Here is a 15,201-nt window from a genome sequence, read left to right as displayed (position 1 = left end):
AATCAGACTAAACAGATAAACATTGTGTATATTTATAGGTGTTTGTACTATTTGTGTTGTATTTGCATATCCAGGGCCGTTTTGTTTTTTTATCGTTTACATAGGAGCTCAATACTGTATATAGCTTTGATAGCCTTTGTAATGGGCTTTGTCCCAAAGCGAAGACTTTTACCTGATAACCTCAGCCTGTTTGAGGTTGATTAATACATTTTAAAGCTGGATGTGGCGTTTTCATTTTTCTCTAATATGTTCCGCCTGTTTTGTTTTTTTCTTGTTTTTTTTTTTTCTTTTTTTTGCATAGTGCCAAGTTTGGCTCCACTTGGGTGGGGTAAGTTAAAGCTGAGCAACAACAAGCATCTACACACACACACACACACACACACACACACACACACACACACACACACACACACACACACACACACACACACACACACACACACGTGCATTTCTGTAGAATAAAAATAAAGAAACCAACACATTTGTATTTGAACTAATTTGAAATGTTAAATGCAAATAGCTGCAGTATTTGCTTTAATAGCCTTTGTAATGGGCTGTGTCCCAAAGTGGAGCTTTTTACCTGAAAACCTCAACCTGTTTAAGGTTCATTAATAAAGTTAAAAGATGGAGGTTGTGGTAATGCCAGTTGTTATTTTTCTCTAATTTGTTCAGCTTGTTGTAAACTTTAAACCGGATTTTTTTTTTTTTTTTTACATAGCATTACGTGGTGATCCAGGTAAGTAGAAGCTGAGTGACAACACACATCTACACACATGTGCATTTCTGATAATCAAAACAAAGAAACAAACATATTAGTATTTGAGCTGATTTGAAATGTTAAATGTCGAACATTTACTGCACATTTGCTGCAGTATTTGTTTGCTGTTTGATAGTTGCTGTAACTGGCTGTGTCCTTAGTCAGCCACTAAAGGCATGCAAACAATTCCTTCCTGTGAATTTTTTTGAATTATTAAATAATTAGAAATGTAATATATTAAATATGTGATTCTATTACAATTCATAGAAGGTCGTATATCTATATGTAGCTCCTTCAATAAAGAGCTGTTTTCTTCTTAACTGCACAAAAGAGTAAAAACAATGAAAAAGACCCTTTAATGAGTCAATGTGTCCAAACTTGAATGATTAAATATAGGTGGTGTTTATCAACATGTAGATTTAAATATAGTTTAAATATTGTAGTAATAGTCTAACCTGCTGTAAGACTCCAGAAACTTAGTATGATGTGAAGAAATTACATCATAAGATTAATGTTTTTTTTTCATGGTTATTTGCTTTCCTTAAAGATAAAGAGATGAATGTGAAGTACAATGATACGTTTAAGAGCAGAATATCTGAGTGTGGTTCAGATGATCCAAAAGCAAAAAATGACATTGACTTTAAAGTATTTGTTACAAGAAATCAAGATTTGGATTAGAAAGGTGACAGTGATGTACATTTAAATACTTTTATACTATTTGTTTTCTATTTGTATTTTAACACATCAGTAATTAAGTGTTCTTTAACAAATTCTGATAAATGTACTGACTCTATTTTTTGTTTGTTTAATTCTTTCTTTATTTTTTACATTATAGAGTGTAAATTAAAGGGTAAGTAAAACCTAAATGACACATCTGCACAGTCTATGTTAATGTGTAGATGTGTGTATCTGTACATTTGGGGGGGGGGGGGAAGGGTTAGGGTTACCCTAAAATAAAAATCAACTTTCATGAATGTGAGAATCCATATTTTGTACTTGTAATTTGGCCATTTCTGTGATCTGTTAAACACAGAGGAAATGATGTGAGCTATTACATGTAGGAGCTGGTAGTGTGGTCCATAGCAACATGTATGTCAGGGGAATGTTTGTGTCTCTGACAGCCAAAAGAATATTATCATGGAGTGTGTATGCTAAGGGCAGAGGGGCACAATAGTGCACATTTCTTACATTGTATTAAATCAGGAAGTGAAAAGGTTATGATTTTTTTCTTAGAATATGACTGTTTTTGTGAAATTCATGCATTCAGATACTATTGCTGAGGCATTCTGTGTAATTACCTCAAAAATGTTGCTTTGTGTTTACCAATTAAAAAGGATTCTTCATGAACGGGAGGAAACAAAAGGTAATGGAAGGTAAGTTTAAAAAAAAATGAGAGCATGTATTTTAGTTTTAACATGTGTGTTTTTTCAAAAGGTCAACTGAAAGAAATTCTTTTTTTCTTAATGGGTGTGACACCATCAGTTATAATTTGCTGGGTTAGAATAAAGTAAGAAAAAAAATTAGCATGCATTGTCTTAGTAGATATGAAGGAAATTTAATGCTTAGTGGAAGTAACTGTATAACAATGTTTAGTTCATCTTGATGCATTCTCAATCATCCAGGGAAGTAAATCTTTAAAAAGTTGATTCTGTTCATCTGGACGTAGCGTTTTGTGGGAGAAACGTTTCGTCACTCATCCAAGTGACTCAGCTGAGACTGAAGAAGTCACTTGGATGAGTGACGAAACGTTTCTCCCACAAAACGTTACGTCCAGATGAACAGAATCAACTTTTTGGAGAATGTTTAGTTCAGTTGCTTTGATATTGAGACCCAGTTTTCTCCTGTTGAATAATCTTTTAGTCTTATATTCCAATAAATCATATTAAATTAATCTGATTATGTGTATTTATGTATGTATTTATTGGCCATACATTTTCCCAGTAAAACATGCGAAACACATACTTTACAGCGTATCAAGCTTTCATTTCATCAGCTTGATTGCCTTCAGATAGTATTCATTAAAACCACTTTAACTGATGCTGGGGTGTTGCCAGTTTTATTTTTCTTTAATAAGTTAGACTCCAAACCTATATTTGCTCCAATGGCCATGAGTAAGTTAATATGACTATTTTTGACAAATCTGTGCATTTAGATACTATATCTTAAGGAATTATCTGTAATTACCTCAAAAAACTTTTTTATGGTTTAACAATTTCAGATGCAGACCCAAGAACAATGATGGCAGCAAAAGCACGAAGGAAATGTAACAACTTGAGATCATGTATTTAATTTTAATTAACATGTAGTTTTTGTCTAAAGTCAGCTGATGGAAATTTTTATTTTCTTAATATGTGTCTGTCAAGAGATGTATTCTAAAGACACTTCTTCAGTAGAGAGTCAGAGAGTGGAAACACACAGTTTTACTTGCAGCAAGGGCAGTCACAGAGCGCTCACACGAGAGTGGGGGCTCAGGGACTTTCTTAATATTTGTCAAACCATCATTTACAATTTGCTGGGTTACAATAAAATACTAAGTACTTATTCATTTCTATTTTTCTTATATTGGTAGACATGAAGGGAATTTAACGCTAAGTGGAAGTGACTGTACAATGTTTAGTTCAGTTGCTTAGATAATGAGTTTTCCAGTTTTCTCCTATAGAATAATCTATTAGTCTTATATTCCAGTAGATCAAATGAAAACGAGGATTTAAACACTGTTTTAAGCCCCTGAATTTAATATATTGTTGATATATTTTCACAGTATAGTATGTGAAATGCATAGTTTACATCGTATCAAGCTTTCATCTCATCAGTTTGATTACTTTCAGATGGTATTCATTAAGACCACCGTAGCTGATGGTGTGGTGTTGACAGTTTTTATCTTTATTAGTGAGTTCAGACAGTTGTAAACATTTGATGTTTGATGTGGAGCTCTTATGTAATGATTACATTTTTAAGATGTAATTTTCAAGTGAAAAACATAATATTTATCTGTTGCATAGTTTACAGTGCGGTGTTTTATGCACTGAGTTATCATGTAAATGAGTTCTGTTTGTCATCTAGCACCATAATCGGGTTTTGTTTTTATTGCATCTTAGATTTTCCAGCTGCTGTGCCTGAGCAGCCACCCAGAGACCCTTTGCTGCAGTTAGTCTCCCTGCAGGAGGCGTCTGGCTGCTGGCTGCTTGATCCAGCTCTGGCTGCTGCACTGGGACAGACCAACGAGGAGGTGGAAAAGTCAAAGCCTGAAAAGGTGCACTGCTGTCAATTTAAATATTAACACAAAATGATGATGTGAGATAAAACAGATTTGATTCTATAATTTGAACAAAAACACATGATATAATTAAAAACACACCATAAAACAAATAAAATGAAGTCAAACTAAACGTAGGCCTGCCTCACAGCCTGAGAATAAACATCTGCATATCAGAAGCTAAAACACTGGTGGTAATCACACTCCTAACCTCCCACTGAGCTGCACCAGCATCTGATATTATCCAGAAACCACACGGCAGCAGAAATTATTTTCCTCATCAGTTGTTGTAAAAACATGTCAGCACATTATTTTAGAGCATTTATGACATCACTGTTTGGGATTTCATCAGGAAGAGCATCCAGTGTAATAATCTGCCAAATCAAATATGCAGAGCTGCCCACCTTGGTGACCCCGTGTGACAAAGAAGTACACAAACATATGTAATATTACTGGTTGTAGAAAGTAAAATGTGTGTTCTGTCTGTTTTATTTGATTGGTTTTGATTTGGGGAATTAGACCAGCAGTGAAGTGTGGGCCACCATTCTGGCTCTGATCTGGCTTCATGGTTTCAAGATGGATGCAAAGGACGAGTGGGAGCTTCTGGCTATGAAGGCTGCCTCGTGGCTCTGTGCTCACAATGGTACTAGCAATGATTGTAACAGATAAAATAACAGCTTTAAAAAACTGTTTCATTCTACAGCTTTTCTCCCAAAATCATTATTTTAATATCTGTTTTGTGTTTTTATCACCGTGTGTGTCAGAGTGTGTGGATGCTGGAAATGTCCTGCTGGGTTGCAGCGTGAAGAAAGAAGCTCTGGGACTCTGAGGGTTTTCTTAAAGTAGCTTCATCTTCAGAGTGAACAGAAGCAGGTCTGCTTACTCCACACTGCCTTTGATACAGAGCTGTTTTATATCATCAGCCCCTTTTACATGTTTATTTGTTATGAAATGAAAATTGCTATATATTGTTGTTCTTAATTGGTACTTGAAATTTGTACCATATTTTGGTTATGTGCACAATTATCTGAATACTCCTAACACAGTAGAAGATTGGACCACTGCTGTGGCAGCTCATTCACCAAGTGTTTTAATTCCTTTTCTCTGCCACTAGATGGCGATTATGTTCATGCTTTTACTGATTTCACACAGAAACACCAAAACCAATCTAAGAAGTCTTTTCCCTTCCTGTTATAGTTCTGAAAATGGCTTCAATTCAGGACATTTTCAAGATGGTCCTCAGTAAATTGGAGTGAATAGAGCTAAACATTTAAAATAACTATTTACAGTGTTTACACCATCTTATAAACAAAAAGTCTATCTTGTTTATTTAAAAAAACAAAACGATTTTAAGGCCAAATTAAAATGAAAACATACAGAACGTCATTCTGTTTTTCCCACAGGAGTTACAATTTTATCCATAAAACACTTTCATTCTGGTAATCGACACTGATTGATCCTTGAACGTCTTAAGGCAGCACATAGTCTTCGTTCATGTTTGCTTACTTATGACTGTAGCTGGAGTTGAACTGTAGTCAAATGTAAAAAGAATGCCAACTGAAAAGCTGTGTTAGGTCTAATAAAAACGTGTCAATAGTTTAATTGACTTTACATTTCAGGGAGGTATGAATGGCAAAGTACTGAAGAAATGACAAAAGATATGTTTTTAAATACTACCAGTTTTGTATTTGTAAATCACAATTTCAAAGTCAGTACTTTAGTTGTTCTTTTTATAAACTTATGATGCAATTTCCTCCCTCTTTTATTTTCCTTGATATATAACACTCTCATTTTCTTTTGAATGTTGCTGTTCTTGTTATCTTTGTATTAATTGTAATCATTTTTTATTTTGAAATCATAGCATATACCTGACCTTCTCCATACATGGGGAGCTACCTGCTGTGATCACTGTTTGTGAATAAAGGGGCAGCTGAAAGTAGCTTTTAGATCATTTGGTATTATTTCATTTTCATTGTTAAATCATGAAGTGACATCACATTTTTACGTGAAAAATTATATTAATTTAGACATACACACATATTTGTAACTATAAATGCAAGAAAAGTATATCCATATAATTGTCATTATAATCTCAAACAACTCCAGGATCCAAATTTTGGTTACATTTTAAAAGTTGAAGCCACATTAGGTTTACAATCATATATGAAAAGGAAAATTATTTTTTCCATTTTAGAAATCAGAGTACTCATTATTTTACTTTTGTGAGTAAAATGATAAAACAATAAAATGCCTAATCATTCACTAACAGATGAATCTTTACAGCTCCAATGCATGTTTTGCACTTAGCCTAGGACAGCCACAGAGTTACACAGAATAAAACCACTAACCAGACTAAACTAGACAGATTAATGATTTAAAGTATGCTGAATATAAAAAGTAGCATAATTTAAACTCACATTAACTCATGTTAGCTATAATAACAAATTCTGATTTATATTTATATAAATATAAGTACAGTTGTAATCACTGCAAAATTATTCTCAGATCTGTCGCCCACTGAATGCTTCAGAAAAAGCCTCATTTAGAGGTATACATAATGATCAGGGATCAAAATGAACTTGTCCTTCTATTTGATTCGAATCAACTCTGCAGTGACTCCATCTACCCAAAGCCAAAGTCCAACCGAGAGAGGCTGAGTGAATGTAGTCTGGACTCTGTGGAGGAGGGTCATGGTTTCAGAGATGCTGTAGAATGACATAATACCTGCACTGTGATCCAGGTAGACCCCTACTCTGAAGGACCGAGGACCTGAGAGCTTAGTTTGTACATTGTTGTGCCAAAATACATAACTGTTTGTGTCACAACATAATGCCCATGATTTGTCATTGAAACCAAATAAACATTCATATGACTTCCCTATTCTTCTGATATTCTTATATGCAACTGCTACACCGACTCCTCCCCCTCTCCATTCCACCTCCCAGTAGCAACGCCCAGTCAGACTCTCTCTACTCAGGACCTGCTCCCATCCACTGAATCTATCTGGATGATGAAAATAAGCCTGTTTTTGTTTCACCCTTGTTGCTTTTCTATTGCCCTCAGATAATAACACATGTGGAAATGCAGTGTTTGGATCCAGTGTGATTTCACTGGAGTATTTTAAGAATCCAGCCCTGGTCTTTGGCTCTGGTGGTGAGAGCAGAGCATCCTTTTCAGTGACTTTTAGTGAGGAATTTGTCCATTTCTCTCTCAGAAATTCCTGTAGTTTATCTCTGGCCTCTGAAAGAGCTGCTGTCACATCCTCAAAGTACCTCTGAGGACAGATGCTTATACTGGATGAGGGTGTAGAGTCAGTGAGTGTTGACAGTGAGGGGTAGGTGTGTAGAAACTGGTTGTGATCCTCAGTGTGTGAGAGCTGCTCCAGTTCTGCATCTTTCCTCTTTAGCTCAGCGATCTCTTTCTCCAGTTTTTCCAGAACCTCTTTGACTCGATTCACTTCAGTTTCCTGCTTGGATCTGATCTGCTGCTTCACATCAGAGCTTCTATTCTGAATGAGACTAATCAGTTCAGTGAACATCTTCTCACTGTCCACCACTGTTTTATCAGCAGAGCTAATGATGGCTTCCACCTGTTGCTGAAGCAGCTTGACATCTTTCTCTCTGTTCTGGATACTCTGCTGGATTTTTAGTCGTCTCACCTCGAGCTCTTTCTGTTTCTCTGTCCTTTCTGTTGCAGCCGGGACCGTTTCATGGCCTTTATGTTCATCCAGCAAGCAGAGATAGCAGACAGTCTGCTGATCAGTACGACAAAAAATCTTCATCACCTCATTATGGCGAAAACAGATGTTCTCTTGGAGCTTCTTGAATGGCCCAGCAAGTGTATGCTTACTTAGTTGGGCAACATCATGGTGAGGTTGTAGGTGTTTCCTGCAGTAAGAAACTAAACAGACCAGACAGGTTTTGCTGGCTTTCAGCTTCATTCCAGTACAGACATCACAGGACACGTCTTCAGGTCCAGCATAGCAGTGATCAGCCAGAATAGCCTGGGGTCCAGTTTTCTTCATGTCTTCCACCAGCTCTGCCAACAAGATGTTTTTCTCCAGGATAGGCCTTGGTGTGAAAGTCTTCCTGCACTGAGGGCAGGTGTGGATTTGCTTCCTGTCCTCATCATCAAAGTGGATTTTAATGCAGTTCAAGCAGTAGCTGTGTCCACAGGGAATAGTCACTGGAATATGCAGTAGCTCCAAACAGATTGAACAAGAGAATTTCTCTGAATCCAACTGATTTAGTCTCTGTGCCATTTCTCCTCTCAACAGCAGTGAATCACCAGATATTGGGCAAAAGCAGCTCAACTCAACTCACAGCATTCTGTGAGCTGAGTCTGTGGAAGGGGAGGAGCCAGCACAAAAGCAACACTGAAACCTGTTTCTAAGAAAAGCTGCCAAACTATCAAAGATTCCAGGACAGGGAGCAGTCTGAGTCGACTTCCTTCTTTCTTTAGAACTCCTTTGGCATGTTAACCTGAAATAACCTTTTAATATATAAATTTTTGGTGTTCACCTGTGCATGTTTATGTTAATTTTTCTATTCCAAACAGCAAAAAAAAATGTGATCCAGTATTAGTCTGTGAAGGTTCTCAGTCATCCAGGTCATCGTAGTCTAAGGAGCTTGGAAAGAAAAGACTTTGCTTTCCAAGGCATGGCATTTCCTTCCTTTTTTACAACAGCTGTGTTTATTAAATTCATATTGATGAATCCAGTGACTTAAAGTTTATCCCGTCTTCACATTTCAGATAGTAGAAACGGCTGTAGAATATGGGTAAAGCCTTTCTTCAATCATGACTAATAACTGAAACTCCTCCAATAATTAGTGAAATGCTACACTACTAAGCAACAAATGAACCTGAATGCTTGTGGCTCAGGAGATGCACTCAAAACAGAGTATAGAAGTGTTATATAAGTACCAGTCCATTTAAGGTATATTGAATATGAAGAATAGTTTAGCTAAGAATAAGTAAGAAAGGGGAAGTGACTTTGAATTTGGCGTGGTTGTTATTGCCAGATGGGCTCATCTGAATATTTTAGGAACTCTTCATCTACAAAATAGTGAAGAAGGCACTAATTCTCCCATTTATGAACTAACTACTTTCAGCTGCTCCCTTGTAACATGGCACCACCACAGTGTGATGCTCCACGTGCGTGATTTTGGCAGTTTCATATCAGAAGCCCTTCCTGCTGACAGTTGCTCTGATATGAGACTGATGACTCCATGAGATAATAATAATGGATTGGATTTATATAGCGCTTTTCAAGGCACCCAAAGCGCTTTACAATGCCACTATTCATTCACTCTCACATTCACACACTGGTGGAGGCAAGCTACGGTTGTAGCCACAGCTGCCCTGGGGCAGACTGACAGAAGCAAGGCTGCCATATCGCTCCATCGGCCCCTCTGGCCAACACCAGTAGGGTAAAGTGTCTTGCCCAAGGACACAACGACCAGGACAGAGAGCCCGGGGATCGAACCGGCGACCTTCCGGTTACAGGATACACTTCCCAAACCCCTGAGCCACGGTCGGAGAATCATGCCTCGTTAGCTGGGGGTCCTGGAGGACCCAGCCAGCACATCCTCGTGACCACTGACAGCTCTGGGGAGTCCGTTTAGCCACCGCCTGCAGTGTCACCTCCTGTGACTTCCACACTGTCGCCTGCAGCGTCTTGTCCTGCAGTTGCCATGCCACCAGCTCGTCCACATCTGGCTCAGCCTGCTCGACCTTGCCCACATCTGGTTCGGTGTCAGCAGCCACCTTCCAGGCCGCTGACTGGACTTCTTCGCCGGCGTGGTCAGCCTCCTCAACTGCTCCGTCGCCACCGCTGGTTCTGCGGTCGGCCTCCTGAAATGCTGTGCCATAGACTTTTGTGCCGTCAACCTCCGGGTCAGCCCCCTGAAGTGCTCAGTGATGAACTATTGAGCCGTAGGCCTGCAGGTCGGCCCCCAGATCAATGTGTTTGAACTCATGACACCTATTCTGTTTGGGACTGTTCTGTGCTCCTGTGCCCTCTGTGGACATTTTCTTTTGGACTTTGTTTTGGACTGGGTTGGTGACCCAGTGTCTTCAGTTTTGCATCATTATTGAATTTTTTGTCATCACTTTCCTTTTCTAGTCTTTTGATTTCTGTTCTGTGTTCTATGGCTGCTGTATCCCTAAGTCATGTCGGCGTCTGTTTTGTTTCCTGTTTTACTTTGACATAAGACACAGACTTTCAATGTATTTAGTTTTGCTTCCCTCGCTCTCGTCATGTCAGATTACTCCCAGCTGTGCTCCCCTTCTGTGTCTCATGCCCTCGTTATCCCAGTGTGTATTTAAGCCCTGTGTTTTCCCTGTTCTGTGTTGGGTTGTGGATAGGGATGGGTATCGAGAACCGGTTCACACTGTTTCAATTCCTTGGAATTGTTTGCCATTTTTGCAAACGATTCCCTTATCGATTCCAGTCGCCCCGAATGACGTCACCACGTTGCGGAGCGTCATTTACCTGGCAGGAAACACGGCGCGTAAGCGGCTCAAACGCTCAAAAGTTTGATTATACTTTACGAGAACGGATGACAACAGGGCAACTTGCAATACTTGCAAAGTAGATATTTCATTTAAGGGAGGAAACACTACGAATATGCAAAAGCATTTGCTCACAAAACACACGATGACCTTAAATGAATGTCGTGTTTTTAATTCCGCTCCGGACTCGTGAATCTCAGCCCAGCAGCAGCGGTAACGTTTGCACGTCCTCTCCCATTAATGCGGCAGGTAAATAATCAACTAACAGTGCATATTATGTTAGCGCGATCTGCCTTATTACAAAACCTGCCATTACTGTGCATTTAGGTGACCATGATGAGAGAGATAGACAGAGTCTGGCTCAGATGCTGGCAGTTCTCGCTGCAGTCTACCGGTAGCGCCTCCTTTCAGGCCAGGATAGACGAATGTCACCGAGCAGTGACTAAGTTTGTGGTCAAAGGCTTGCACCCATTTGCCACAGCAGATGCCCCCGATTTTCGGTAAGTGAATTTGTTTAATTGTAGGCAGGGACATTACTGGATATTCTTGTGTAATTGCTACTGAATAATTTATAATTTATATACTTTGTTATTGCTACAGAAGAATATTTATTTTATTATTTTACATTTACATTTTTTTTCCCTGGGGACCCTGTGACACCCATTGAAGAGCCGTAGGCTGGATCTCTTAAGATCTCACTGTTGGGTTTGTAAGGCCATGTTACTCCTAAATTTCTATCTTGTTAAAAGAGAAGATATAAAACAAAGTTCTAAGCTAATCGACTTTAGTGTTCTCCTTTTTTAAAAAGAATCGATAAGAGAATCGATAAAGAATCGAATCGTTAAACAGAATCGAAAATGGAATCGGAATCGTGAAAATCTTATCAATACCCACCCCTAGTTGTTGACGTTCACGGCCTCCCTGTGCTGTGTTTGGAAATTATTCTTAGTTCTTGGTTCTGTTCCCGTGGGTTCTTTAGTTTTAGGTTCCAGTGTCCAGTCTAGTTTTGTGTTTATGATTTTGGTTGTGTTTCAGTAATGTTTATTTCTCTGAGTCATCCCAGTGAATAGACTGCACTTTAAGTTAACCTCTTGGTTATGAGTCCTGTGTGTGGGTCCTCCATCCTGCCTGCTCCACAGCACACTGCGACTGCTCCGTGACAAAAGATCTGCATTCGTAACAGAAACTACAACATACTCCTAAACAGGAACCAGGAAATAAATACATGTACCAGCAAAACTGGATTCCGTTTCTGAGAAAAGGAAGTGATTGTCAGAGGTTTGTAATTCTAATGAAGAGAGCAGTTTAAGCTGACTTTATAACTTGTTTGGGATCCTTTTCCCCTGTGGCATTAAAATTTTAATGTTGTGGTTGTTAAATAACACACTGGTGTCATGAAAGGATATTTGTGATAAGCTCAGTTTGTTATAAATTTTACAGATGATAATGTCCTTTTCTTTTGTAAGTTACATTTAAATAAAACATTAAATAGCTGTGCTTTGCTCCTAGGAAGAAGCAAAGTAGTGGTAACTACAGAGGATAGCTACTCAAAAACTGTTCTCTTGCATATGCATGTTTTATTATAGTTGCATATCACCCAGCACAGTGAATGCTTGTGCATCACCCAATTCACCTACACAATACCCTACACAATAATACACATAAACATACAGTGATATTTTTCAGTGTAAACCAACTGATATTTGTGGAAGTTATAATACTGAAGTTAGGGGATGATGTTATCAGTGCATGTGTAGTGGGTTAGATTTTGTAAATGTTCTGTTTCTGCATGGTGTCTGTGAACGCAGCATGAACATTCAACTTTCCCCTAGCTCTCCAATCAGAGGTTGGTTATAAGGTGCAGCTGTGGCCTACACCCTGAGATGAGTTTGATTTTTATTTGGGATTAATAGAAGCTTTAGTGTCTTACTGATTGATTAATTACTTAGGAACCTGCAGACATATCAGTATAAAATGTGCGGGGGCAGCTGCAAAGCCCATAACCAGTGCTTGATATCCATCATGGCCACCTCTTAGCTCAGGGCCTGCAAAACAAGCAGCTTCTCCCCACCAGTTTTAACTGGTTGTAAAACTCTGCCGGGGGGTTACTCTTTTGGGAAGACTAACTGAAGAAAACTGGTTCTGAACAAAAGTTGCGCATGATAATATTTAATCACTCCTTGCCTGCTTTATTAAATAATAATTGAAGGAAGAAGTGTAAATAATGTAAATACCACCATATTTATATCATAGTTCATAATATAGCATGTGTATTTCAGTAATAGCCTATTTATTTTAGTATAATTGTGTGCAGTTCTTAACAGTCCACACGAGTCCAGATTTCCAAGGACACAGGTCACATGAGAGTTATCTGTGATACTCCTAACTATAAGTTAACTTCAGTTAACCAAGTCACAAAATTCTTTTATCATTAAAAACAAAAACACTCATATCTCCTGTTAATTATCGCAGTGTCAGCTGTTTAATTCACAGCAACTTCTGCAGCAAATATGGTAACCATGGACACTGAGCGGATGGATCGATGCAGGTCAGACTTTGGGAAGTATCCCTTATGTCTCTTTGAAACTAAAAAGAGGTCATTCATCAACTGTGCAGCTAGTTTTCCAGCACGGTTCTGCTGTAAAACTGCAAAACAAATGGAATGTGTTGATGATGACAATAGTGGGTCTGCCTGGGAGTTTTACTGATGAGCATCAGTAATAAAGTCATAGACAAAACTTTATTTACCATTTTCATGTTGGCTGCAAAATTTTTTTTACATATAAGATCTCATATGTAGTGTCTGTTAGACACAGACACTCCTTGCTCAGAATGGTCGTACCCATGAGAACAACAAATAAAATATTCTTTCAAACACTGTTTGATGCTGTAGTATGTTTTTATTTGATTTGTTCTCATAAGAACTTTTCTATTTTAGCAAGATGTGTGTCTGAGTGTGTGGAAGCTGGAAATGTCCTGTTGGGCTGCAGAGTGAAGAAAGAAGCTCTGGGTCTCTGAGGATTTTCTTAATGTGCCTTCACCTTCAACAGAAGCAGATCTACTTACACCATACTGCCTTCAGTTCGGTGCTGAGTGTTATAAATGCTGTTTAATCAGTATTTCTTTAAATTTCTTTTGAACTATTTCTATGATCTGTAAGCCAACTATACAACCTTATTTGTGCTGATTAATGAAAGGTATGCACAGTAAATTACAGAATAACGTGGAAGAGTAAGCTCAATTATTTTGAGTAAGATTTTTCAGCACTTCAGAGCTTTTGCAAAGTAAAAATGAAACTCACAGAAGGTATTCTCAAGTAAACAAAAAGAAAACAAACAAGCTATAGCTCCGCCCACCCAGTACATACCGTTTTTTTGAGACAACAAGGAAATGGAATTGTATAGGATGCAAAATACAGTAGAAGTTAAAAGAAATAAGGGAATGAATAGGCGGGGGGAGATTGTTATGTGTAGAATAAGAACAGGGCATTGTTTCCTGAATGGCACTCTTTTTAGGATGGGGAAACATTTAACGGGGCTGTGTAATGTAATTGGTGTGGTGTTATGGAAACAATTGAGCATGCATTTATTAACTGCAGAAGGTATGATAACCATAGGAGAATGATGAGGGTAGAATTGGGAATTAGGGGGGAACTCAGGTTTGAAAAGGTGGTTGACTGGCTAAGATGTCATGAAAGGAAAGGAGTGGTTCTTCGGTTTCTGAGAAGAACGGGATTGTTGAAGAGGATTTAAAGAGCTAAGTGCAGTCTAAGTAACAGCAGAGGGTGGCAGTAATGCAACTTCGATGGATGCAAGCTGCCGTTAAACTGGAAGAAGAAGAAGAACAAGGACCTGGGACGTATCCGACAGCAGTGACTTGTTTCTGCAATGGGGTGTGTAAACACTACTACAAGGAAAAAGAGCTGTAGTCAACCTGCCCGGATACAACTACCTGTCCACACAGGTAAGCTTCTATTGCGCATGATTCTTCATTTGGGGTCTCGAGTGCCATATTTTCATATTTGACAGGTGGATTTTAACCATCCCGTTCTTCATGAGTTTGTCCGTCAGTTCATTCCTAATGTCACATCATTGGTTTCTGTTTCAGTTTTCATTATTGCCTTTAAAAAAAAATGCTTTCGGGTCAAAGTCAAAAATAAAAAAGTTTCAAAACTGTTTCAAAACAATTTCAAATAGTTTTGTGTTTTGTGAAAAAGAACTACTGCCTTAAGTTAACTTTTAGAACCTAAGAACCTAAGGCAGTAGTTCTCTATTATTGCCCAGGTGCACAGTCACTCTGTCACAAGAAGAAAGATGCAAGTTTTCGTCTGCACAGTGAATCCTCTGACTGGAAGTTATCAACGCATGGAAAAAGTCCTCGGTTTTCCATCTTAACTGGTTTTCTGGTGGCGTTTTTCAACATTTCACTCCGTGTAAAAATAATCCATATTTTTCTAGTCACAGATTCCTCACATTAATGCGAATCTTTGTAGAAGCGAAGACGCAATCTTAGTAAGACGCGTGTCGAGTCATTGACGTTTAGACGATTTAACGGGTCAAGGGGAATTTGTTTTCTCTTAAGAAAACCGCTCCCATAAAGCATGCACTCTATATAACGCACTCTACTGCGTTGGTCAGGAGCAGGATATGTTCAGAGTTGCAGTTTTAAATTGATT

The 15,201-nt window shown here is 38.5% G+C and overlaps 2 protein-coding genes across 3 annotated transcripts; one reads left to right on the top strand and one right to left on the bottom strand.

Moving 5' to 3' along the window:
* The first annotated feature begins 2,699 nt into the window (after positions 1-2,699).
* On the top strand, positions 2,700-4,962 carry LOC145420114 (von Willebrand factor A domain-containing protein 5A-like). 2 transcript variants are annotated; one of them, XM_080288886.1, is made up of 4 exons: positions 2,700-3,038; positions 3,856-4,010; positions 4,533-4,656; positions 4,778-4,962. In XM_080288886.1, exons 1-4 carry the CDS (start codon positions 2,993-2,995, stop codon positions 4,840-4,842), a joined length of 390 nt encoding a protein of 129 aa, XP_080145012.1. In that variant the 5' UTR covers positions 2,700-2,992; the 3' UTR covers positions 4,843-4,962. The 2 variants fall into 2 exon arrangements, with proteins under 2 accessions (XP_080145012.1, XP_080145013.1); XM_080288887.1 differs by having other exon boundaries at positions 2,702-3,020.
* Positions 4,963-5,950: 988 nt separating this feature from the next.
* LOC113035907 (tripartite motif-containing protein 16-like) lies at positions 5,951-8,321 on the bottom strand. The gene has a single exon (XM_026191771.2). The coding sequence runs from the start codon at positions 8,272-8,274 to the stop codon at positions 6,601-6,603; it is 1,674 nt and encodes a 557-aa protein (XP_026047556.2). The 5' UTR covers positions 8,275-8,321; the 3' UTR covers positions 5,951-6,600.
* Between the last annotated feature and the right edge of the window lie 6,880 nt (positions 8,322-15,201).

The sequence above is a fragment of the Astatotilapia calliptera genome, chromosome 14, assembly GCF_964374335.1.
Source record: "Astatotilapia calliptera chromosome 14, fAstCal68.1, whole genome shotgun sequence".
In the NCBI taxonomy this organism is placed as follows: Eukaryota; Metazoa; Chordata; class Actinopteri; order Cichliformes; family Cichlidae; genus Astatotilapia; species Astatotilapia calliptera.
The sequence above is the reverse complement of the archived record's forward strand: the minus strand, read 5'-3'. Positions and strand labels throughout refer to the sequence as shown.

Excerpts from the sequence above, each read along its gene's own strand:
- LOC145420114 (XM_080288886.1), top strand. The coding sequence starts at position 2,993 with ATGATGGCAGCAAAAGCACGAAGGAAATGTAACAACTTGAGATCAT. Across the intron at positions 4,011-4,532 it reads AAAAGTCAAAGCCTGAAAAG|ACCAGCAGTGAAGTGTGGGC; the intron begins GTGCACTGCTGT and ends TTGGGGAATTAG. Across the intron at positions 4,657-4,777 it reads GTGGCTCTGTGCTCACAATG|AGTGTGTGGATGCTGGAAAT; the intron begins GTACTAGCAATG and ends CGTGTGTGTCAG.
- LOC113035907 (XM_026191771.2), bottom strand. The coding sequence starts at position 8,274 with ATGGCACAGAGACTAAATCAGTTGGATTCAGAGAAATTCTCTTGTTCA.